This window comes from Panthera onca, chromosome A1 (genome assembly GCF_046562875.1).
Source record: "Panthera onca isolate mPanOnc1 chromosome A1, mPanOnc1 haplotype 2, whole genome shotgun sequence".
In the NCBI taxonomy this organism is placed as follows: domain Eukaryota; kingdom Metazoa; phylum Chordata; class Mammalia; order Carnivora; family Felidae; genus Panthera; species Panthera onca.
Genome location: NC_138339.1, coordinates 27,023,036 through 27,050,044, shown reverse-complemented (window position 1 = coordinate 27,050,044; position 27,009 = coordinate 27,023,036). Strand labels below are relative to the sequence as shown.

At 40.1% G+C, this 27,009-nt stretch overlaps 1 protein-coding gene across 1 annotated transcript in view; it reads left to right on the top strand.

The window, feature by feature from the left end:
• Positions 1-27,009, top strand: part of ADAMTS12 (ADAM metallopeptidase with thrombospondin type 1 motif 12) — a 330,050-nt gene that overhangs the window by 201,044 nt on the left and 101,997 nt on the right. Inside the window, exons 6-11 of the mRNA XM_078444728.2 lie at positions 4,125-4,249; positions 8,256-8,405; positions 16,812-16,955; positions 17,535-17,679; positions 22,595-22,687; positions 24,112-24,257. Coding sequence (XP_078300854.2) covers positions 4,125-4,249; positions 8,256-8,405; positions 16,812-16,955; positions 17,535-17,679; positions 22,595-22,687; positions 24,112-24,257 — 803 coding nt within the window. The remainder of the gene's footprint in view (positions 1-4,124; positions 4,250-8,255; positions 8,406-16,811; positions 16,956-17,534; positions 17,680-22,594; positions 22,688-24,111; positions 24,258-27,009) is intronic.

Below are 27,009 nucleotides of genomic sequence, written 5' to 3'. Positions count from 1 at the left end.
AGAGAAGTCTTCAACAGTTTGGAAATCACTAGTCCTGGACTAGTAGCTGCAAACCTGGGTCGAAGCCCAGCTCTGCCAACACCTGCTGTGTGACTTGGCTAGAGTACTGCCCCTCTCTGGCCTGCATTTCCTCACTGTTGAAGCGAGAAGATTGGATGCCTAATACCTAAGGCCCTTCAGGGAAATGAGCTCTTAGTAATTTATGGGAAAACTGGAAGCAGAGTTTATGCTTCAACATCTGGAAAATGACTCTGCTTTCCCCACGATGAAGATGTGTCCTTGCTGACACTGAATTTGGCTTGGGGAGAGTAGAGGTTTGTAAGCATTCACTTTTCCTTAAACAGACATTCACGGATTAGTATGTAAGTCTTCCAAAGTGGTGAGTCCAACCAACATATAAAAGGGCAATAATGAAGCAAAAATTGAGCTTTTCCAATCTGGTGGTATCCCACTTTGAGCTGTGTGCCCCCACCAGGGACTTTGTGAGCCGAAGAATATTCTGAGATGGCCTCCCTCTGCTTCTGTCTGTGTGGTCACCTTAACCCTAATAAGTTCTTATATTCATGGCTACTTAAACAGGGAACTTAATTAAACCTTTGCGTAGGTGCGTGAAGTATACGGGGTGTGGGTGTGTGAGTGTGTGGGCTCTTCCTACCCACCGTAACCCATCTCAAAGAGTACAGCTTCCCTTTCATTCAAAGCTATGGGATTGCACATACGACTAACTAGTAAGTAGCCCACATAGAATCATACTGAAAAGTGCATTGTAAGATTTTCTGTTGCAACCCTCAAGCCTTTATTCAGACCGGTTATCATTTTTAAGATATTTTTAAAATATTTTTGTTTTGAAATAATTATAGAGTCACATACAGTTGGAAGAAATAGCACAGAGAAATCCTTTATATCCTTCACTCACCTTCTCCCAGTGACAACATCTTGCATAACTCTAGTATAATATCATAACCAAGAAATGAATACAAACCCTTACCTTATTCAGATTTCATCAGTTTTATAAGAACTGATTTGTGTGTGTAAGTGTGTGTGTGTGTGTGTGCATTTACGTCTATGCAGTTTTAACACATGTAAATTTATGTGACTACTATCACAATACAGAATAGTTTCATTACAAGGACAACTCGTGCCATGCTTTTGGACCTGCCTTCCACCTACCAACCTAACCCCTGGAAAGCACTAGCTTGTTCTCTATCTCTATAATTGTGTCATTTGTAATATAAATATATTGCAATATATTTGTAATAAAAATATATAAATGTAATCACAGAGTACATAACCTCTTGAGACTGGATTTTTTTCATTCAAGGTATTTCCCTCAAGAATACATCCAAATTGTATGCATTCAAGTGTTTGTTCTATTTCAGTGCTGGGTAGCGTTCCACGGTATTTACCAGTTTGTTTAATCATTCACTCATTGAGGGATATTTGGGTTCCAGTTTTTTGCTAGTATGAATGAAGTTCTATAAACATTCTCCTACAGGATCTTGTGTGAACACAAGTCTTCCATTTCTCTGGGATAAATGTCCAGGGATGCAATTGCTGGGTCAGGGGGTGGTTGCATGTTTGTTTGTTTGTTTTAAAGAAACTATCCACCTGTTTTCTGTAGTGGCTATAGCATCTTGCCCTCTTACCAGCAGTGTTACCTGCGGCCAACTTCCCCACATCCTCCCCATTGATTGGGCGCTGCCACTGTCTTTAATTGTATCTGTTCTGATAGGCCTGTAGTAACATTTCATTGTGGTTTCAGGTAACAATTCTCTGCTGGCGAATGAGGTTGAACATCTTTTCATGTGCTTTTTTGTCATCTGTACATCCTCTGCAGTGAAATGAGATTTCATGTTTGTTTTCTGTCGTTATTTTTTATTGTTGAGTTTTGAGAGAACTTCATGTATTTGTACAAGTCCTTTGTCTAATAAATATTTCCTTCCATTCTGTAGTTCATCTTTTCATTCCCTTCAAAGCTATCTCTCACAGCAAAAGGTTTTAATTTTGGTGAGGTCCAGTTTTTCAGTTTTCCCTTTTATGTATGATGTCCTTAGTGTCAAATCTATGAACTCCTTGCCTAGCCCCAGGTCTCCAAGATGTTCTCCTATGATTTTTTTTCGAAAAGTTGTATAGTTTTACATTTTACATTTCAGTCTGTGATCCATCTGAGTCAGTATTTGTATAAAGTGTGAAATTTACATTGAGCCTCTGCTCTTTGATCAGCATGTTGTGATTTTCAGGACACAGATCTTGCATATGTTTTGTTAGACTTATGCCTAAGTAGTTCTTTTCCTTTGGAATAATTCTAAATGGTCTTTTTTTTTTTTTTTAAATTAATGAGCATTCTCTCAGAGACCTCCTCCCACACACAAAACAATAAAAGCCCATAACCAAACAAAGAAATGAAGGGTTGAAAACAGACCTCAAGGCAATCAAATTGTAGTTGATGCTTTGTTTGATAATCTACCTTCCTGTGTGAAGGAGCTGTCTTCTAATGAGGCTGGCCACCCACTGGAACCATGCTTCACCCAGGAGCCCTCGTTCTTGGGGTCTTTGATTCAGTATCTGACTCAAATCACCTTCAGCTCGTTTTTCACTTCTCTGAGGTTCAATTCCCTCTTGTAAATGAAAATAACAATGCTTTCTTTAGAAATAATGCCGAGAAGATGCAATTAAATGAAATGAAAGAATATATGTGAAAGTATCTGGCACAAAGATCACATAATGATCAAGAAATATTTCCTCTCTTTTCTTTCCTTCCTCTCTCCCTTTTTATTTACTTCTCTTTTCTTTCTCGTGCCTTCCATTCTCTTTCCTTCCATTCCTGCTTTATGCCCCCTTGCCAATTCCCTGTGGTGGGTGTAAGCCTTGGTTCTGGTAGGGTTGACTAGGTAGGGTTGACTAGATGAATAGGAGGCTGACCCCTGTACCCAGCTAGGCCCCCATAATTCCTCCTCCCTTTCCACCATACATGATTCTGCTGGATGACAGAACAGTGAGGATTAGTAAATTAAGAAGTCTGTTTCTTCTATTTAAATTCATAATGCTAAGCAATTCCATGGGTTTTCATGTCTGATGATGAACCACCTTTCTGCATTTTCATGAAAGGCAGGTGGTCTGTGGTGGTTAATTAGCGTGTGTGTGTGTGGAGGGGGTGGGTGGGCACCTGGAAGTGCCTTTAACAGGCAACTGAAGCCTCTCAGGCCTTGTTTGCTTTGGGTGTGGCCTTAGCAAAATGCAGAGTAGTGGAGAAGCAAGTTCATAGTTTGAGGTAGAGATTGTCTTGAACTTCTTGGACTGAGGCCAGAGTGATAGACTCAGGTTAGAGTAGATCAATGGAAGTAGTCATTCTCCAGGTAGAATCCACCCTGTAGGAGGGCCAGCTTGATATAGAGACCCCAAAGAAATGGGGCAAAGGAAAAGGAACATCTCCTTTAGAAATTCAAATAAAGATGATTATCTATCCCCCTCCATTTGACAAGTGTTCAGCCAGTTAATTTGGAACAAGCCCTCTCTTCCCATCCTGGGTCGTAACAATGGCCCAAATAGATTACTCAGCAGCCCTTGAAATTGCAGCCTGGGGCATCCAATGCAGCAACCTAATTGTTGTCAGACAGCTAATGATTCCAACTGGTTAGAAGCCTAGAGAGATTATGTCATCCTCTGCCCTTCATCCGCAGATGTGAGACCAAAATGGAAACCCAGGTTGTAGGAGTTCTCATGCAAGGAAGAAGCTTTTTGTTGAAAATCATTTTCTGTTGTTGCATTAGAAGTAAAAATGCTCTTTGGAATCGTAGTGGCTTAGGAAGCAGAGTGCTGCTAAAGATGTGACTTCAAACAGCTCTTGGTCTTGGCTAATGCAGTTTTAATTTTTCTTCAAGGGCTACTTGTTCCAGTGATCATTTCTGTCCTGCACTTCTGCCCTTCAGATTCTTTTGATAAAAGTCATGAGGGTGATGGTATTTAGAGCAGGGAGTAAGTTGGCCTCTGCCAGATTCCTGCCTAACAGATATCTGAGGTGCCCACCCAGAGCTTGTCACACTTGGTTGCTTCTGAGAGCTTCTGTGATGAGTCCTGAGCACAGCAAACTCACCCATGCCAATCTCTTCCTCTTCTTTCTCTAGCAAGGATTGAAAATAGTTCACCATGCAGAGAAGACACTGTCCAGCTTCTGTAAGTGGCAGAAGAGCATCAATCCCAAGAGTGACCTTAACCCTGCCCATCATGACGTGGCCGTCCTCCTCACCAGGTACCCCAGGGACTACAGGAAGCCAGGGGCTGTGAAGCAAGGGGGCTGGCAGGTGAAAGAGTTGTCCCCTATTCAAACCCATGAGAGTCTCCTACTCTTTGCCACTTTTGATAATTTTTAAAGGCAGCATCTACAATCTAGACAACTGCTGATGTCCATACCAGTGAGGGGGCAATTATTAAACGTGTGTGACAAAACTCTCCGTGTTAATAAACTGTTGGCAAAAATCTGTTGGCAAAATGCAGGCCTTTTTCATATCCCAGTGATGATTTCATCTTTAAAATTGGCTTTTTCATGCAGCTCTATAAGCTCAGGAAGATTGTTTACAGATCCTTGTTAAAGACTCCTGTAACTTTTAAGCCTGGGCTTTCCAATCCTTTATTTTCTTCTTAAAATTTTTACTCCAGTTTAGAAACATGCAACCTTCTCTACAGAAATCAGTCCTCCTTGTAACCCATCCCTGACTGATGGTGAGGACAGAATATGGGCGGCCGGCCCTTCCCTGAATACACAGAGCAGTTTGCTTACACTTTTCTCCCTTTATTCTCATGAAGATACTATTTTGTTCTGATGACAGACAGACCCTGTGGTGCTAATAAAAACCATCAACCTTCCAAGACTCATAGCTGTGAAAGGCTAATGAACTTTTCTGATCAACCCAGGCTCTTGGAGGCTATGTTTGCTCACTGATTCAATAAATACTTATTGAACACCTGCCAAGCATCAGACATTATTTTATTTTATCTTATTTTATTTTATCTTATTTTATTTTAATTTTGAGAGAGAGGGAGAGAGAGAGAGGGAGAAAGAAGGAGGGACAGAGAGAAAGGGAGAGAGAATCCAAAGCAGGCTGCATACCATCAGCACAGAGCCCGACACGGGGCTCAAACCCATGAACCATGAGATCATAACCTCAGCTGAAATCAAGAGCCAGACACTTAACCAACAACTGAGCCACCCAGGCACCTCCAGACATTATTTTAAATGAAGTCTTTCATTAACGGGGGAGTTAAATTCTCATGGGGAACTCCTGTGCAGTTTCGGAGACATCAGGAAATCCAGGGATGTGTAAATAGAAGAGTCTGCTCAGCCTGGTTTGTCAGCCACAGAGAACTCATGCACTGGAAGGCCCTGTGTGTGTGTGTGTGTGTGTGTGTGTGTGCACGCGTGTGTTCTCCCCAGGGAGGGCAGGCTGCCCCTGAACATTTTGGTCCCTTTGGTATCCCGATGCATGGGGTGCCCGCAAAGAATGATAACCAACTTTCACTCCGACTATCAGAGTCATTCTTTTGAATGAAAGTATCAAAACTTCAGTTGAATGCAGTTTTCAAAAGAAGTTTGTGGAATAAACCTATTACATTAGATTCATATTAGGGTCTGTGACATCGGTAGCTCTGCTGGGAGGCAGATTAGTGTGGGTGTGGAACGAAAGCACTGGGGCCCTGGCCGGGGTGGGGGGCAAGGGGTGGGGGAGCAACACACAGGCAGGGAACACTGAGGACCTGGGCAAGAAGCCAGGGGAAGACTTCAGTCCAGGCAGGACCTAGCTGTAGGGAAGAACCCTGGATTCAGGACCACTGTTAGAAACTGTGTCAGCTTCCTCTCTTTCCTTGCCCTGAAAGCAGATATCATTTCTTCTCTCATTCACATGAGGAAATGAGTGAATTAATGATAGCTGGCGTTTGTGGAGTGTCTGATGTAGCACTGTGCTACATCTATTAGAACAATCATTATTCCATTTAATCTACACAACAAGACTGGTAGTTGAACTACCATCAATTATTCCCATTTTATACATGGGGAAACTGAGGCGTGGTTATGTCACTTGCCTCAAATCTCATTTCTATTAACAAGTACAGCTGAGACTTAAATCCAGGTAGTTTGACCCTAATAGTTGTACTCTTAACTATTACCCATAAGAATATGAAGGATCTGTTCTCTTATGATATTTTTTTTCTTATTATGACAATTTTTCTTCCTTCAAACAAGGGCCTGGTTTCAGTATATGATGAACCTCACCAACTCCTGAAGAGTGGAGAGTATTTCAAATGCTAAAGCAGGATTTCTTATCCTCAGCATCTTGAGTTGGGTAATTCTTTTGTTGTGCAGGGCTGTCTGTGTGCTGAGGTATATTTAACAGCACCTCTTGCCTGTATCCATGAGATGCCAGTAGACCCTCCTACAAGTTGTGACAACCCAAACTGTCTCTAAGAGTGGGTGGGGAGCAAAATCAACCCCTGTTGGGAACCTCTGGTTTGAAAAACAGGCAGGACCAGGGACGGAGGTATGTGACTTGCCTATGGATGACTGTGCTGAGATCCATTCAACAGGGTTCTCTGCAGAGTTGCATTCAGTAGAAGGTGGATTTGGCTTAAACATACCACATGAAGCAAGGCTAGTAACTGCATACCAAGGCATGTTTTCTCTTATACAATACCCAGTGCATGGTGAAGGTAGAGCTAATCTGCTTTGGGGAGCAGAAGCTCCTTGTCTGCAAGACTCATGTTTCTATAATTCTTTTATTACCCCCCCCCTTTTTCCTCTTTAGTGCTAGATACTTAGTAGGCAGTTAGTAAACAATTATGTAATGGACCTAACACCTGCCCCATCTGAATGAGAAAGCAGGTGAATTAGCAGTAGACACCAATCTTTTCCCAGCAGCTCCAAGCAGGTCTAGACTTTTAAAAAAATGAAATAGTAACAAGTACATTTTGCAGCAGGGGTGGAAACGTTGGTTGGTTGGTTCTCCCACAGACACAGAAATTATTTAGAATGATTGGGCTGTCTGATCCAATCTAGCTCTCCAACACAAATCTACCCAAAAACTATTGCCGTTAGAGTGGGTATCATGTCAGTTGGCATGCCGTGACATGGGCTGCCACTCTCTTCTATCCCCTTGTCCCAGCCATTGCCTCCTGGAGAACGGAGGACTCGCAGGGGTTTTCAGAGCCTGGATCTTTTCCATGGCCCAGTGGAAACATCAAACAGATCATTAGTTGCCAGAAATGGTACCCACACAAACCTGATGAGTTGAAGGTCTGCAGCTAACAAGCTCAGAACCTTCTTGGCATTTATGCTAGTTATTCTTGGCAAAGAGCTCTTTCTGAATTGAAGAAAACGAGACCAAACCAAGTTAACTCTTGTCAATGACTGAAATAATCCCCACAAAGGTATGGAAGCATATTTTTACATTTAAAAACCATAACCAGTATTTTTTGAGATCCTAAGAGTCTTTATTTGTATGTGCATTCCCTCCAATGTCCCATGTAGTTAGGGTAGTGGGGCTGGAGAGCCAACTGATTTGATCTCTAGATGGATTGATGAGATCAGTTGCCTTTTTCATGAATAAGCAAAAGTTCTCAGATGCATTTTGAGCACAGGCCCCAGAAAGACCAAAAGGGGTTTCATATGTGAAAGCGCTCAACCACTGTTGGTCATCCTTTATTTAAAAGTTCAAATAATCTTCAATTTTCAATCAAATCCTTCTCTTTTTGGCCAAACAATATAATTTGGCATCCTGAGATTAAGGGCAAAAGCAACTCAAAATAAAACCTTTGTCATGGAGTGACTGAATGGCTCAGGTAAGCATCCAACTTGATTTCTGCTCAGGTCATGATCTTGTGGTTCTTGAGATTGAGCCCCATGTCAGGCTTCAAGCTGATAGCATGGAACCTACTTGGGATTCTCTCTCTCTCCCTGTCTCTCTCTGCCCTTCCCCTGCTCATGCTTGCTTGAGCTTTCTCTCTCTCTCTCTCTTTCTGAAAAATAAATAAACATTAAAAATTGTCATATTTTCCCACATTTTTAGGTGTTAGTGAGAGTCAGTAATTAGAGGTGAAATCATAATAATCTTATGAATTGTGAATTGCTCCCTATGGAGTTTTAAAAATAATTTAACCATACTTTCCAGACCATATTGAATGTGAACTAATACCCAGATTTTTTCCAGGAGGATTTTTTCAGATGTTTCTTTGGGAGCCTATGCATCTCTATTCTCTGCTTTCAGAAAAGACATCTGTGCTAGTGTCAATCGCCCCTGTGAGACTTTGGGTCTGTCCCACCTGTCAGGAATGTGCCAGCCTCACCGGAGCTGTAACATCAATGAAGACTCTGGACTCCCTCTGGCTTTCACAATTGCCCATGAGCTCGGACACAGGTAAAGGGCCAAGGAAACTGAGATCCCCTTGCCATGTTCATGCACCATGTCAGTAGAGGGAAGGGCAAGCACCTTAAGTGGGGCATTAGGAGTCGAGTTACACTGTGTCTTGAGACTCACCCTCCTAAACCTCTGCTTCCTCATCTGTAAAGTGGGGATAATCACACACTTCAAAGATTTCAGCGTCTTTTCTTCCCTGACCACTTGTACCTACTACACCACAGAATCAAAGAGGCTACTACAATTTTCTGAATTAGAAAGGGTTGAACACAGACAAGGACATAAGCTTTAACTTACTTGATTAATTCGGGAGTAACAATCCTTGTTTAGTTTTTATAAAATGCTGAGGTATTAATATCACTGACAAGTCACAAACATTAACATTTTTGCACCCTTTATGTCTCCCATTTTGGGTTGTGTTGTTGATTCCTTTTGATAACCTTATGAAATAGATACCATTGTTAACCCCATTTTACTTATATGTATTGAAAGAACACATTGAATAAAGCAGAAATTTAAAACTGCTATACGATGGAGAAGACCATTAAGCAAACATCAGTTAACAGGAGGTGCAAGTTGTGCTCTGGTTGCTGATGGCTACTTCTGATCACAGAGGTGAAGACAAAGTTGGGGCAGCCATTGTTGTTGCACCTCTCCACATTGTTGCAAGCTCCCCTTAAACTGGAGTGACTGCCAGAGGATTTAAGAGGCCAGCACCATTTTCTCTCCCTCTTTTTATTTCTCCTTTTTCCCTTTTGAGAGCTAGACAATAAAGAATAGGACTTTCAAAAATAATTACATACATGGGGAAAATTAGAAAGTGATCACATGTGCCCAGATAAAGACTCTGAAAAGACCTGCGAAGACCTTAAATTTTTACCTCAGGGTGATCCTTGACACAGACACAGCCTACAATAATAATAATAGTAATAATAACAACAACAACAACAATAATAAAAACAGAAAACCCTACAGAAGAGGAAGAATCTGATTTCCAGAGTTACCACATTAACAGATTCAAATGTCCATTTTTCTACCCAAAAAATCATAAAACATACAAAGAACCAGGAAAGTATGACCTCAAAGGAAAAAAAATAAATCAACAGAAACTGTTCCTGAGGGCAGATTTGTTAGACAAAGATTTTGAAACAACTGCCTTAAAGATGCTCAAAGAACTAAAGAAGATGTGGAGAAGATAAAGGAAATGATATGTGAACAAAATAACAATATCAATAAAGATATAGAAGATCTAACAAGAAACCAAGATGAAATTTTGGAGCTAAAAAGTACAATCACTCTAATAAAAAAATTAACTGGAGGGATTCATTGACAGATATAAGCAGACAAAATAAGAACCAATGAACTTGAAGACAGGACAAAGTAAATGCTGAAGTCTGAGGAACAGAAAGAAAAAGGAGTATGGTTTTAGCCAGTGCACTAAGACAAGAAAAAAAACATACAGATTAGGAAGATATAAAACTAGCTCTATTTGCAGATAATATAATTGTATATGTACAAAACCCCAAAGAATCTATGCAAACACACAAACTAGAATAAGCTCACAGGATACAACATAAACATACAGAATCACTCACATTTTTATATACAGACAATGAACGAGTGAACACTGAAATTAAAAATGTGGTACCTTTCACAATCACTCAGAAGTATGAAATATTTGTATAAAATTATTATAAACATTTAAATCTTACAAAACATGTACAGGACTCATATGCTGAAAACTACACAACACTGTGGAAAGAAATAGAGATCTCCTAATAGATGGAGAAACCTATTATGGTCATGAATTGGAAGACTCAACATAGTAAAGATGAAATTCTTCTGAAATAAATATATAGGTTTAATGATATTTCTATGAGAATTTCATCACGATTCTTTTTTTTTTTATTTTTTTTTTAACGTTTATTCATTTTTGAGACAGAGAGAGACAGAGCATGAATGGGGGAAGGTCAGAGAGAGGGAGACACAGAATCTGAAACAGGCTCCAGGCTCTGAGCTGTCAGCACAGAGCCCGACGCGGGGCTCGAACTCACGGACCGCGAGCTCATGACCTGAGCTGAAGTCGGCCGCTTAACCGACTGAGCCACCCAGGCACCCCTCATCACGATTCTTTTTGAGATATAGAAAAAAATAATCTAAAATGTATATGGAAAGGCAGAGGAACTAGAATAAGTTTTCAAAACAATTTGAAAAAGAATAATAAAATGAGAAGAATCAGGCTACAAGATTTCAAAATTTATTATACAGCTTCAGTAATCAAGATTGTGTGTGGGGTGCCTGGGTGGCTCAGTCAGTTGAGTGTCTGACTCTTGGTTTCAGCTCAGGTCATGATCCCAGGGTTGTGAGATCAAGCCCCGTGTTGGTTTTTAATATATAAAAAGAGTCTCTACTTAAGTCTCACACCATATGCAAAAATGATCTTGAAGTAGAACACAAACTTAAATGTAAAATGTAAAACTAAAAAACTTTTAGGACATAAATAGGAAATTTTAAGTATCTAGGGCTAGGCAAAGAGTTTCTAAACTTGGCATCAAATGCACAATCGATAAAAGGAAACATTTAAAACTTGGACTCATCAAAATTAAAACTTTTGACTCTTTTAAGAGGATGAAAATACAAGCCACAGCCCAAGAGAAAATGTTTGCAAGCCCTATGTAGTGGCTTAAATAGTGTTCCCCTTCACAAATTCAAGGCTTCTATGAACTTCAGAATGTAACCTGTTTTGGAAATAGGATCTTTGCAGGTGTTATTAGTTAATAATTTTGAAACTAAATCACCCGAGATTTAGGTTGGGCCCTAAACCCAATGACTGGAGAGGGGGATTTGGACACAGATCAAAGAGAAGACCATGTAAAGATGGAGGCAGAAGTTAGAGTCGTACTGCCACAAGTCAGGAAGCCTGCAGCCACCAGAAGCTGGAAGGGGCAAGCAGAAATTCTCCCCTGGAGACTTTGAAGGGTTCAGAGTGCTGCTGACACCTTGATTTCAGACTTCCGTCCTCCAGGACTGTGAGAGAATAAGTTTATGTTATTTTAAGCCACTAAGCTCACAATAATTTTTATGACCTACCTAGGAAATGAATACTCCATATGTCCAGTAGAACTAAGCATCTAAAATATATAAGCAACTGTCAAAACTCAAATAGTAGGGCGCCTGGGTGCCTCAGTCGGTTGAGGATCCAACTCTTGATTTCAGTTCAGGTCATGATCCCACAGTTCCTGAGTTTGAATCCCCTGCTTGGGATTCTCTCTCCCTCTCTCTCTGCCCCTCCCCTGCTCATACTCTTGCTGTTTCTCAAACTCAATAAATAAATGTAAACAAAACAAAAACCTCAATAGTAAAAAAACCCAAACAGTACAATTAAAAAATGGGCAAAAAGGAGAAATTCCACCAGAAAAGACATACAAATGGCAGATAAGCACTTGAAACTATATTCAACATCATTAGCTACCAGGGAAATGCAAATTGAAATCGCAATGAGATGTCACACAACAATCAGAATGACTAAAAAAATAGTGGTGACCCCAAATGCTGGCAAGGTTGCAGAGGGATCGGATCATTCAGACATTGCTGGTGAGAAAGTAAAATGGTCCAGGCACTGTAGAGAGTAGTTTGTCGGTTTTTTAAGCTATAAACCTACAACTACCGTATGATGCAGCAGTTGTACTCCTGAGATTTGTCCTGGAGAAAGGAAGATTTATGTTCACACAAAAACCTTTACGTGAATGCTTATAGAAGCTTAATCTTAATAGCCCCAAACTAGAAACAATCCAAGGGTGGTGTCAACCCAACAGGGTGAATGGTTACATAAACTGGGATGGACACATATAATGGAATACTAGTTAGCAATAAAATGAAAGATACCCCATTGTTTCTTGGAAACATGTTTTTTTCACTGTTTCATTGATACATACAGTGACCTGATAAATCTTCAAACAGTTATGCTCTGTGAAAAAAAAGCCAGTCCCAAAAGGTTACATGCTGTATGTGATTGAAATGTCAAAATTGTAGAAATGGAGAACGTATATATGGCTGCCAGGGTTTAAGGATGGAATGGGAGAGGGAAGGAAGTGGGTGTGGCTATAACTGCAACATGAGGGATCCATGTGGTGATGATAATATTCTGTGTCTGGACAGTATCAGCATCAATACCCCAACTGTGCTACTGGATTATAGTTTTGTAATGTGTTACCATTGGGGGGAAGGTGAGTGATGGATACAGGGGACCGCTTTGTTTATTTCTTAAAACTGCAACTGAACCTGCAATAATCTCAAAATAAAAAGTTTAATTTAAAAAAAAAGGCATCAGGACATATACAGATAACCTAAATAAAGACTTTTTTTATTTAATCTTTTTTTTATTTGAGTATAGTTGACACACAATGTTACATTAGTTTCAGGTGTACAACATAGTGATTCAGCTGCTCTATAGGTTATGCTATGCTCACCACAAGTGTAGTATATCTGTCAACATACAACCCTGTTACGGTATCATTGACTGTATTCCCTGTGTTGTGCCTTTTATTCCCATGACTTAATTAATTCCATAACTGGAAGTCTGTATGCGCCACTCCCCTTCACCCATTTTTACCTGTATCGCTCACCCTCCATACTCCTGCCCTCTGGCAACCACCAGTTTGTTCTCTGTATTTACACGTCTGATTCTGCTTTTTGTTTGTTTCTTTATTCATTTGTGTTTTAGATTCCACATATGAATGAGATCATATGGTATTTTTCTTTTTCAGTCTGACTTATTTCACTTAGCATAATACCCTCTAGGTCCATCCATGTTGTTGCAAATGGCAAGATTTCATCCTTTAATGACTAATATTCCATTGTGTGTGTATATATATATATATACACACACACCACATCTTCTTCATCCATTCCTCTATCGATGGACACTTAGGTTGCTTCCATATCCTGGCTATTGTAAATAATGCTGTAGTGAACATAGAAGTATGTATCTTTTTGAATTAGTGTTTTCAATTTCTTTGGATAAATACCTAGTAGTGGAATTACTGGATCACATGGTATTTCTCTTTTTAATTGTTTGATGAACTTCCATACTGTTTTCCACAGTGGCTGTACCAATTTACATTCCCACCAACAGTGCATAAGGGTTCCTTTTTCTCTACATTCTTACCAGTGGTGAGAATCTTATCTTTTTGATTCTAGACATTCTGACCAGAGTTAAGTGATATCTCATTGTGCTTTTGATTTGTGTTAAAACAGCATCTTTTAAATGTCCCCCCCCCCCCAAAACAAGTTTAGAGTCACTGATAAAAAAGAGAAAGTTGAAGGAACACATAAGCTTGAGTTTGAGTGATAGAAAAATACTTGAGCAAAACAAAACCAAATGCAAGAAGACTTTAAGGGCTTCCTAAGAAACTTTTGCTCATAGTAAAAGATACTTCTGGGGTATTTAGTTCTTTCTTTAGCTATATAGTCCTAATTGTGGACCAAACTGAGAAACACTGGGCAGATTAATGAAATGGCTGCAGCATTCCAAGAATGAACAAAACAAAACTGATAAACCAGTATCCCAAAAAGACACTCAAAGATTAATAACAAAGATAACCCATTGTTTCTTGGAAACATGTTTGTTTCATTACTGATTATGTGTGATGCAAAATAGAAAGTAAAGTTAACTAACTTGTGCTATGGCCTTATGTGAATAATTTCACTTTTATTTTGAGAGAAAACTTTTTGAAAATCCATTCCTGAAGACCCTGGATTATATCAGCCATTTATACCTGAAGTCTCTCACCACCTTTATCAGACTCCTTATGTAAGTGCCCAACAATGAAGGTACAATCCCCAGAGGAAATTGAAAAACTTATTTGAGACCTAGCATCCTTCACTTTTAAGTAATGAAAATATAACAATATAGATGAACACTTAAAAGGCAACATTCACCCAGTATATCTCCCCTGCTTCTAGATCATGATATATTTCATTACAGACCTTTGCATGTTAAATATGTGAAATTGGTATTCCCTAAATGGGTTTTAAAAGCTCACAATCATATTTTTGAGGTTTTTGTTCTCTGCCATTACTTCTCCACCATAAAATGAATAATAAATCACAGGAATGAAAGGCAGCACATAAGTAATAGAATCAATGATATTCTAATAGCGTTGTATCAGGACAGCTGATGGTATAGCTACACTTGTGAACACAGCGTAAGTATAAACCTGTCAAATGACTACGTTGGATACTTGAAACTAATGTCACATTGTGTTAACTATACTTAAAAAATGAATAATAAAAGGCAAGGAATGGATCTTTTCCATCAAAGGATACCCCGAAACCCAGGTAATGAATTAATTGCTATTTCACATCTGTAATTTGGCAAACTCATGTAACAGGGGTTGAAACTGAAGCATGAGGTAAAGCAGGCCAATCCAACAGCCCAGGAAGTTGTTTGAGCCTGTAGACGGCTCTGTCCTCCAAATTGCTCTTCAGTGTCCATCCCATCTGCTAGAAAGTAACTTCCTGGAGGCAAACCTTCCATCCCTATGACCCCATGTGCTTTCCTTGGCCTTCACTTCTCATTGACCCTCTGTTCCCATGTGGCAGGAACATTCCACCCATTTAGACCTAGTAGACACAGTCCAGAGGGACATTTTCAGTAGCACTGCTTTTATCTCATAAGATGGGGGAAGAGAGGGGTGATGAAGCTGGAGGGGGGAAATCCTAATGCGTTAGAAACTTTAGATGGAACAAAATGAGCTTCGGGGGAACTGATATATTTTGAGTGTAGGTGTGAATCGCCCCTGTGTATAAGATCCAGCAATATGTCTTCTTGTATTAGAATATCCAGTGCTGGAAAAACCATGATTCATGCATATTTTTGAACCATGCTTGCAGTTTAGGGTTCTTACTAATTATTCCGCAGGTGAACTTGTGGAGTACTTCACAAGCTAGATAAGAATGGATTTGCAACAGCATAGGGAAGACCTGCTTGGGAAGAAAGCTTTCATTGAATCGCATTCTTTGTGGCTGGGTGATAAGAGTTTTGCAGATTAATTCTCTGAGTCCTTTGTGAATTTTGTATTCATGTGGAATGTGATCGGAGTCTGTAAGTAAGTTGATAACATCATAATGCATTAAGCAAAATACAAGAAATCTCTAAAGCCCCCAGAGACTGTTTTCTGTAAGAGTCACTAATGTTGATCAGGAGATTTTAGTAAAGTTGCATATGAGCTTCCCTGTCAGATGGGCTGAATTTCACTCACCGAGTAAAAGGTCCTACTTTCCCCTGTTCAGATTTGGAGAGTTGAGCCAACATCTCTGGGTTGCAAGTATGCCTGTTGTAAGCAGATCCCAGTGGACAGAGTTCTTGTGGGGACCTCTGATGGCATATTGGGCTGATCCTGAGGACTCAACTTATAAACGGACTTCTGAGTCTGCTTCCAACCCAGGCACCCCTGCCATGCTGGACAAGCTCTTCTGGGTCATTCAGGGCTGCTTTACCTGGTCAGCCCTGGCAGTGGGAGGACCAGGGAGCAGGCTGAGCAAGGCCTGGGTAAGAACACTACAACAGCAGGGCGAGCTGCAGACCTACTCTTGCCACTAACTAGCTGTGGGACTTTCGAAAAGTCTCATACTCTGAGCTTCCTCATCTAGAAAAGGGAAATAAGCTAGACAAGGATAAAAGCAACAATAAGGGATTCCTGTCATTCACAGAGCCCTTATTATATGCCAGGCACTTGCCAAGTGGTCTTCAGACTCATCCATTCAGATCTGACCCTAGCACAGTGAAGACCTCTGCACTTTCCAGGAGAGGAAACTGAAGCTGAACCCATTTCAGTAACTCCCAGATCACGAAGTGACAGAACTGGAATGCGAGTCCAGATCATCTGTCTTCAAAAACCCTGCTCTAATCACTGGGCTGTGAAGTCTCCCAGATGTCTCAGATACTGGAGAACTCCCATGACAAGACTCGAAAGAAATCCAGTCACTCACAGCTTGTGGCCTTTGACAAAGTCTCCCATAAGCTTACCCTTTCATGCTCTTCCTCAAATGATGATGAAAAGGGAGGATGAAGGTTTGGGGGTTTTGAGCTGTGGTTACTAAAGCAGGAGGCAGAAGATTGCTGAAGGCAGGGTTTACCCTCCTGACTCCAGACTCCTAGAAAGCCAAACTGGGAGCTTCTAGCCAAAGAGAAGTTTTGGAATTGGCTGCATGGTTCCCATGGTTGCATATTTGAGGCCAAGACGTGCTCAAAATATCCCTCTCCACCTTCACAGTCCCACTTGGTAAACACATGCATTCTGTACAAAAGTGGCTCTCGGTGGGTTATTTTCACCTTGGAGAAACTGTGGTTTTCTATTTCATGCCAGCCTCCTTAATGTTCTTGTGCTTTGTGCCCTCCTGCAGCTTCGGCATCCAGCATGACGGGAAGGAAAATGACTGTGAGCCCGTGGGCAGGCACCCATACATCATGTCCCGCCAGCTCCAGTACAATCCCACCCCACTGACGTGGTCCAAGTGCAGCAAGGAGTATATCACCCGCTTCCTGGAGTAAGTGACAGCGCCTTTCAGGACAGCTGCACTTGGGTCTCCTTAAACTGGAAGTCAGTCTGAGTTTTTTGCCCGGGCCCTGGAAAAGTCTCAGTGCCTCTCACAGGTCATAGTATCAGGTGGCATCAGAAGGGGTGGATTTCACTTCTGCTTTCTGACCCTGAGATGTAGGTGGGTCCTGCCTTCCAGCCACAGCCAGGTGAACATCCTATCCCCTTGCTTGCTTCTGCTCACGGTGACTCTTTATGATCTGAGTGTGTGTTAAGTCCCTGGAAACTGGCCGGCACAACTAGGACTTATGTTATAAGTGATCATGGAAATCCCTCTGATGATTTACTACTGTTCTACTGCTTGTATTTCCTGGCCCATACCTGAAGTAATCGTGTGGGGTGTGATTTGCAGTTCCTTTTAGGCCATTCCCATCTTGGGCCTAGAGGGTTCTGTGCCTTGTGGAAATAAAGCTGTCTTGAAGGACAAAGAGTAAACTACAGGGATGGAAGTTTCTGTTGAATGAAAGACTAAAGACGAAGGAGATCATAAGCAACTGTTCTCATTTCTGTTAACTTGTTTTCATTTTAGTCGAGGCTGGGGGTTCTGTCTCGATGACATGCCCCAGAAGAAAGGCTTGAAGTCCAAGGTCATTGCTCCTGGAGTGATCTATGATGTTCATCATCAATGCCAGCTGCAGTATGGCCCCAATGCCACCTTCTGCCAGGAAGTAGAAGTAAGTGTTGGGTATCTTTGTGCATCTGGTGGCTATGCATGGAGTTTAAGGGCTCTAGCATGCTGAAGGAAGGGCCAGGGAACTATTTGGTAATCTGAAGAGCCAGACACAGAAATGGAAACCTTCTGTTCATGGCAAAGTGTTTGTAAGGCAGAAGGTGTGAAGTTGGGGGTCATTTACATTCCTTGACCCAGCCTCCTTGGTATTCTATGGAGATAGCAATCCTGTGCAAGTGGGTGGTGGTGAAGAAAATTTTGTAGTGATTTTCAGGAATCACGGAGATTGTACACCTGCAGACTCTGTAGCAACCTAAAGTTGTTCCCTTTCCTGAATTTCCCATCTGGTGTAGAGAAACCCCAGATGCCAAGTAGGAATTAGATTCATCCCAATTCATTCATTTCCTTTATTTTTATTATCCATCTAGTAAATCAAGCCCTGACATTTAACCTCCTAAAGAGTTTGTGGCTTTGTCCTGTCGTCTTCATTCCCACTGTACTGTTTTGATTCACTCTCTCATCTTCTCTCCTTGCAACTGTAATTACCTCCTACCCAGTCTCTCCTCCATTCAAATTGTTGCTCAGGTTATTTCAAAAAAACATGGAACTAACCATGGCTCTGCTCCACTGTTAGGGTTCATTGACCATGGGATAAAGCCCCAGCTCCTATGTGTGGCATTCCTTTGTGATCTGAACCTTACCTATTCTCTGAGTGCATCCCTTGTCGTGTGAAGTTACCAGTGTTAACACATAGACATGGGCAAGGCAAGACGCATTTAACTGTCCCCAGATTCTGTGCTGTTAGTGAATAAAAGGTAAAAAATAAGCCCTCAAAAATTAATGGAATAAATTCTCTCTCACCTTAAGGAGCTTGTGCTCTGGTGGAGGAAGCAGACAAAACAATTTCAATACAATGAGATAGCACAAAAAGAGACATGTAAAAAGACCTTTGAAGAGGAAGTAAATAACTGTGCTTAAACAGAATGGGCAAGACTCAATAGAGAAGGGAAAGTTGGGACAGAAATCCCTCACGCCTCACTCCTAAATGGTTACCAAGTTATGCCAATTCTACTTCCTAAATATCTCTAAAAAAAATCCATCTATTCCTAGGTGGCTGAAGTAGGTCTTTGATGGGTCTCCTTTCCTGGAGTTGAACTACCTCCCTCAACTCTAATCCATCTCCCCAAATACAGCCAAAATGACCTTTATAAATGGAAGTTGGATTGTGTTCCTCTCAATAAAATATTTCAGTCTCCCCATTTCCTACAATAAAGTTTAAATTCTCTAAAATGGCTTCAAAGGGGCCTCAGGAATCATCCTATCTCTTGTTCTTTGGCCTTATCTCTTACAATATTGTTTTGATTCTCTATTCTCTAACCTAGAATTCCAGTTGCATGTGTGTTGGTCTTAATCACTAATCTTCCATATCTTGGGATCCTGCCTTCATATTTTTTGTCTCTGCAGTTTGTGTGATTTCTTTTTCTTTTGACTCACGAGTTCTCTCTTCAGACACATCTACTTCTCTTTTTAACCTTTCTATTGAAATTTTAATTTCATTGATGGTATTTTTTTTTTTACTTGTGACAGTCTGTTGGTTATTTTTCTAAGTTTTCTCTAACTGTTATAGTTTCTTGTTTCTAATTCAGGCTTTCAATATGATCTTTTGTTTTTTAATCATATTTGAGACATTTATTTTGCAGTTCATGTTGGATAATTCCAATGTCCAGAGTCTACGTGGGTCTATTTTTCCTATTTGGGATTTCTTCTATGTCTTGCTTATTATAGATTATTTCCTTTTCTTGATTTTTGTTTTATTGTGAGTTCTTGGTTGTGAAACTTCATATCAGGTTATTCCTTAAGGCTCATATTCTTCCAGAGAGGATTTGGGATTAGTTAAAATAAATTATCGGTTGGATGTTATGCAACTACATGGGTCGTGGTTACAAAATCTCAGGGGTAACATTTACTATTTCTTCTAGAGTTAGGGTCAAAACAGACAAATTTTTCGGCTGTGTCCCCAGGTTTCTTTTAGTCCATCCTTTCACGCAAGAGCTAGTCCTTTGGGGTTATGGTCTTTCTGAGGTCTCCAGTCCAACTTCCCATGCTACACAGGCCCAGGTCATTGTCACCAGTACTCAGGTGACCATTAAAATTATAATCTAAGTGCCAGGTTTGTATCTCTAGATGCTCAACGTTTCTGCTACATGTTTAGCCTCTGAGGATATCTCTTACTTTCTTGCCAACTCAGGAATGCATTTAAAATATTTAAAATATTTTATCCACAATTTTATATGTTTTACAAAGGTAAGGAGTTTTCAGGGTATCCTGTGGTTTACTAGAAACAGACCACTCTGGCTATCTCTGGTCAGTTACTGTTTTATACTCTGTGTTTATTCATATACCAAACAATCTCATTCCCTGAAAGTGCTGTGCGTTCTCTACCACCTCCAGAGCTCTGGTTCCTGTGCACCACCCCTCCTATTCATCCTTTAGGTATCAGCTTAAATATCATTTCACATTTTATTCTGTATTTTCTTGAACAAAGACTTTGTTAGACTATATTGTAGTTGCTTAAAAATATTTTTTTTAATGTTTATTTATTTTTGAGAGAGAGACAGAGTATGAATGGGGGAAGGGCAGAGAGCGAGGGAGATAGTGAATCGGAAGCAGCTCTCAGCTCTGAGCTGTCAGGTTAGAGCTCCACATGGGGTTCAAACACAGGAACCATGAGATCATGACCTGAGCCAAAGTCAGGCGCTTAACCAACTGAGCCACCCAGGCACCCCTGTAGCTGCTTTCTAGTTGTCTGTACCCTCCCCTACTTTACGTAAGCTCTCTGAGGGAGCTTTCATTCCTCACATTTAGCAGGGCCTAGGACATAGATAAATGGATAATAGAGTGAAGGCTTGAGATAAATGAATGAAGACTTCAGATCCCTGCATATTGCAGCCAAGATAACCTAATCCTTTTAAATTAAAAAAAAAAAAAAAAAAAAACAAACACCTAAAATACCAGAGAATACAGCTTCATCCTCTTTTATTATAACTTTTTTTTTTTTTTATCTTGAAAGCTTGCAACTCAAAAAAAGTTAGAAAAATAGTACAGGGAGTTCTTGGGTACTCTTTACCCAGCACATCATTCTTTATGAATGCATAATGAACTTATAAGAAAGCTTTAAAAAAATCCTCAGGGAGAAAAAACTAAAAGGGAATGATAAGCACACTGAGGCTGATGCAGAGAAAAATCAAAGGGCCTTGATTTTAACATCCATTGGCAACAGATGATGACGTCTTCACATGGAGCAGAGCAGGGAGCTGGAACTGAGACCCCTCCTGAAGCTGGGGGCCTGGAGGAGCTATGCCTCAATGAGACAGGGGGCTAGAAGAAACCACCGCCAGCAAAGGTAGATGGCAGAGAAGCTTCTCTTATCTCAGCTTGCGTTTTGAGGGGGGAGTGATGCTGGTGGATAACCATCTCACTAGAAAATACTTTACCATAGGCCAGCCTCATACGGATTCAGAGTTCAAATGTATACTTTTGTGTGGCTGGAGAACCCCCATGCCAAAAAAATATAAGATAAACATATTTCTGATCTCAAAAAACTATGGGATGCCTGGTAGAAGCAAAGATTAAAAATCTGCCCTGGAGAAACCAATGTTCAGCTAAAGATGCACAAAAATCCAATAGATAAAGCTTCTGATTAGATGAATTCACCAGCTTCTAATTCAAAATTTAAAACCATCTATAGCTAAGTGGGGGAGAGATCATAAACCCTCAAGAACTATGGTTAAGTATTTCAGGTAAGGATAATAAAATTAATACGTAAAGAAGAACTACATATGAGAAAAGGAAAAATACACTATAAGATAATTGTAAGGTAGACATGAAAAATAATTACAACTTCTAGAAATGAAAAATATGATCATTGATTTTAAATTCCGTGTTTGGGTTAAACAGCAGATTTGGAAATTAGAGCTGAAAAAACTACTTCCCATGTCACTTAAGTATTTTCAGAGCTGTGTGATGGAGAAGCTAGTCTTTTCCTGATAGAAATCCAGACTTTCTCAGCTTTCATATGTAAGAAAATTGAGAGTTAAAAAATATAAAAGTGAAGTTAAGACACAAAGGACAGAATGGGAAGGCTCATCACTGACAAGAGTTCCAGAAGGAGAGAATAGTGGTAATTAAGGAAAGGCAAAGTTTAGAGAGAGAACGATTGAGAATGTTCTAAAATTGTTAAAAAAAAATACTTGAAATCTTATTTTAAAACACAGTGACTCTAGAGCAAAATTAAGTAGATGGAATTATGGATGACCAGTGGATAGAAGAAAGGCTAAAAGTTGGATAGGAGCAGTAGAGCCATTTCTGATGGCATGTAAGAATCTTTCAACCTTCCCTTCTTCCTCCTCCAGGAGGAGACTCATTTCACTCCCTGGAGGATAAAACAAGCTGGCTACTCTGAGTAATAAGTAAATAAGCTTAGGTTTGTAGGTGGAATAGTTTCCATTGCTTTCAGTGAGCAGGCTCAAGTTATAACCACCAGCTGTTTGTTATCAGATTCCTTCATTCATAGTTTGCGCTGGCCTTTCATGGCCAATGTCACCAGTTACTCTGCCTGAGGTCAGTGAGACTGTGTCACCCCTATAGAAATTAGTCTCAACTCTTAGGAAATGTGTTTTATCTCCTGTTTTCTTATCACTTAGTAGACCGTACCAGTGTTTGTGAATGATGACAAAATCCGAATTAAGTTTGAATTGAGAGTTCTCGAATGATCACTTTTTATCACTCTTCCTCACTAACAACAGTAGCACTATTTTAAGTTTGTGGGTGACTTGAGTGTATAGTTCACCATCATTGCAGAAATGCTTTTGTGCAAGTTTTGAAAATGCAAAAAGTACAGTTTCACATTTGTTTTCCAGAATGTCTGCCAGACTCTGTGGTGCTCAGTGAAAGGCTTTTGTCGCTCTAAGCTGGACGCTGCTGCAGATGGGACACGATGTGGTGAGAAGAAGGTGATTGGCAGACTGAGGAAGGAAGGTGGGAGGGTGGTGGGTTCTTGGGAGGAGTAGGGAGAGGGCCCTGGAGAGCAGCTGTCTGGGTGAATGGAGGTCACACAGTCAGACTAGCCAGAGGAAAGGATCTTATTTCCATGATGTCTTTTGAGCCTTCACTGGAGACGATGGAGGAGAGAGGGCTGAGACCCAGTTCTACACTTCACTTGCAAAACATCCATCCCAAATTTCCCTGATGAACTTCGGTGGAATTTGTGGTCAATAACATCTGCTGAGCTTATGATCAGCCTTCATTTGGAATCCGCCCCCCCCCCCCCCACCATTTTAAAATTGAGAAGGCAAGCCAGTGGCTTCTTCCTTCCAAAGATGCTGGATTTGGGCCACTGGTTTTCTTCATTTTCATCATCTCATTTGACTGCATTTCTTGGAGTTCTTCCCATTTAACTAAGCAGGAAAGCCAGACACCCAAGAATTCAGATGCTAGAAATCTTCCAGACTGCTTGAGAACAGGGTAATATGTGCTGCTCACCAAAATCAGTTGTGTTTGTTGTGAGCCCAAGATTTAGGCATTTACTGGGTATCTTTATGCAGCTTGAGTGGCATCAGACCCATCACTGAAATTATAGAACTTGGTCACAACACACAGTGACCAGAAATAATGAGGAAAAGGGGGCAGCAGATAAAATATGCCCAAATCATCTAACAACCAAATCGCATTTTCTTTTGTTTCTTTTTTGTATGTTCACCTTCCTAAACTGATAGTTGTTGAAGGATTGCCTTGAAGAGAGAGGACGGAATTTTTTCTGAGCCACTTGAAATGCTAGAACTGGAAATAATCGAGTTACAGGAAAGCAAAAATTGTTCTTGATATTAGAAAGCACTTCAACTAGTGTCTTTGTTTTTGTTTTTGACAATGAGTGGATTTTTGCAAGAGTATGAGTTCTCTGCTGTGAACACTAAATACCCATAGAGGACATGGAGAAGTGTTAACCACAGTGTCAGTCTGCAAAATGTTTGTTTATGGTCTGTAACAAGATAAGGGACTTGCAGCAGAAGGTCAATCAATTACATTACAAAGCAACTGTGTTCCTAAGCATACTGAGCTGCTTTTCATAACAAGACTTTCTCAGTGAAGGAGGAGGTGTGTGGACTTACATTCTGGCATGCACTTTGAGTAACATTGAGTAGCATTGGCTAGCTACAATAGGACACCGTAAAGTTCCATTCAATTTCTGACATTCTCTGATTCAAAAACTCAAGATTCTTGGGGAAATTTTTTGTGAGCTCTTTGTTCTCCATATGATGTGTGACCACAGGAAGCCTGCTTGCTCAGGGAGAATTGGGTTTCGACTTCTGGGGTTCTTGGCTCAGCTCGCAATGGGAACTTTTGTGATGTATGCCTGTCCTGTCTCTTCCCTTTTTAGTGGTGTATGGCTGGCAAATGTATCACAGTGGGGAAGAAACCAGAGAGCATTGCTGGAGGCTGGGGCCGCTGGTCACCCTGGTCCCACTGTTCTAGGACCTGTGGGGCTGGAGCCCAGAGTGCAGAGAGGCTCTGCAACAACCCTGAGTAAGTCTAACCAAAAATATTTCCCTTCCTTCCGGGAGTGCCGAGACCAGTCTTGGATAGCACGATGTCAGTGACCCCCAAGACTCTTAAGGGAAATAAAATGGGTTCCTAAAGACAAAAGGGAACCAGAAGATTCTTAGAGGGTGGAAGAAAACTGGTTCTGTTTTGTTTTATTTTGGTGAGACACTGGGTTCTTACTAGCACTTGGATAAGTAAGCTGATTCCATCATTTGGAGAAATAAGCACATTTTCAAAAGTATCATCTATGTGAAAGGTCCTAGGAGATTATGCAATTAAATCCTTCTAGATAACATCACTCTATCACTGAGAGATTACTTATACTCAATTTTGCTAATAAGATTGTAGCTCTTTTCCAATCATAATGAATGCTTAATTTTATAAAAATAATTTTTTTCCCTTAAGTAACTAATAAAATAGTACATTTTTTAAGATAATTATTTTTAATGTTTTAGATAAGGATTTTATAACCATAGACTTCCATATTAGCCTGTTAAAGGCTCCATAGAAGTTATTTCACAAAGCAGCTTTCAATTTTTTAATTAAAGTACTTAACCCTTTCAAATTTTAAATTTGTATAATGATACTATATATGAATTACATTTAAATTCCCTTGTTTTCCAAACATATATTACATTCTTAACTTCATTATTTCTTGGTATACTAGTTCCCAAGTAAATTTTTTTTTAATTTTTTTAAATGTTTATTCATTTTTGAGAAACAGAGACAGGGTGCAAGTGGGGGTGGGGCAGAGAGAGAGGGAGACACAGAATCCGAAGCAGGTTCCAGGCTCCGAGCTGTCAGCACAGGGCCCGACATGGGGCTCAAACTCACAAACTGTTAGATCATGACCCGAGCCAAAGTCGGACGCTTAACCGACTGAGTTACCCAGGCGCCCCCCCAAGTAAAATTTTTAAGAAGTGTACATATGATGCCTCTGGTAAGTAAAAAATATATTAAGCTTCTTTTGCCTAGAATTTCATTCTGTATTGAAGGGTAAGAGTCACACTTTTTAAAAGACTAATTATAAATGTGATTACAGTGTCCTCATTATCTCAGTTCCAAATATTACTTCTCCTTTTTTATTAATAATTATATTACTGTATGTATATATGCATAAATTTAATAAATATATGTAACAAATTTCTCCTAAGGATTAAGTTAATATAAATAAAGACATTAATGCAATACCTACTACATTAAACTGTCAGTAAATGGTATATATTATAGTAGTTATTATGGTATCTTTATCGTTTACCACACATAAAAGTATATATTTGAGGAATTTGGATAAAATTTTTCTTAAATCTTACTCTTTGATAAAAGTTGCTTTTATTTAAATTTTTTAAGTTTATTTATTTATTTTAAGAGAGAGTGTGTGGGAAGGACAGAGAGAGAGGGAGAGAAAGAGAATCCCAAACAGGCTGTACATAGTCAGTGAGGAGCCCAATATGGGTCTCAAACTCACAAACCATGAGATCCTGACCTGAGCCAAAATCAAGAGTTGGACTCTCAACTGACTGAGTCATCCAGGTACCCTGAAGTTGCTTTTGTTTAAATGCAAATTTCTGTGACTTCAAAAAATCAAAACCAGGAATGGAGTACTTTATTTTTACAGAAAATCTTCATTGTGATTTCCATTGTAAAGATGAGGAAATGCAGGCAATTTGCTCTGGGACCTATTGTCAGTGCTCTGTTTTCAGCAACCACTCATCTGTAGCCTCTTGGTTGGATGGTTGGTGATCTGTGGTTGTCAGAAAGGGACATCTTTGTTGAGGGACTATAGGATGAATCTCTAACTTGGCTTAATGGGGAAAATGGCTCTAACCCCCATCTTAGAGACCATAATTTGTCATAAAGTCTCCTCAGGTGAGTGACCATGTTTGATCTCAGTAGCTGGTTTGCTTAAGTTTATTGAAAACAATGACAATGGAAACATGGTCACAGATTCAGGTCAGAGCATGACTAGTGGACATTGAGACTGGATCCTTGATGTTGGTCAGATACCTAGTGAGAAGACAGCTGGGTTTGTAAAAGGCTCTTAGTGATGTTTGTTGGATGGTACGAACTGGAGAGGTGCTAAGTCATAGAGTATCACTCCATCATCATGAATAGAAAACCAATCTAATATCATGGACAATTCTTAGAACCTTCAACATGGAGTCAATGATTATGAACTGCCTTGGTCAAAGCTCTTTTATGTTCAAGGAACAGAAGTCTACCCAAACCACATTAAGAAAGGAGGGGAAGGAGGTATAGAAAACCTCATGGTTGTTCAAGAAGAACTTCATGAGAAGTACAACTGCAACCAGAAATGAACCAGATGCCAAGGCTTGAGGTTTCTGTCCCCCTAGATTGCATGGTCAGGCAATATAACACAGTGGATGAGGGCTCAGGCTGTGGATTAAGGCAGATGAGGGTTTAAATCTTGGCTCTCCCACTATCAGTTGGGCACTTTAGGCAGATGTCCTACTTTCCTGTGCCTTTAGAATGTGATTTCATCTAGGCTGCTTACTTGGCATGCTTTCTGCCATTGCTTTGAGAAGCCACTTCCATGCATTCTTTAAGAACATTATCCAAGACAATTCTTCCATGAATTCTTTCCAATCAGTCTTATTTCCACTGTTCTCGCCCTTCTTTAAACTCTCGTGGTATTTACAGTCAGGGATACATAATTGCTCTTAAATTTTATCTCATTTATTATACAGATGATATTTTTTTTCTCCTCAGCAAG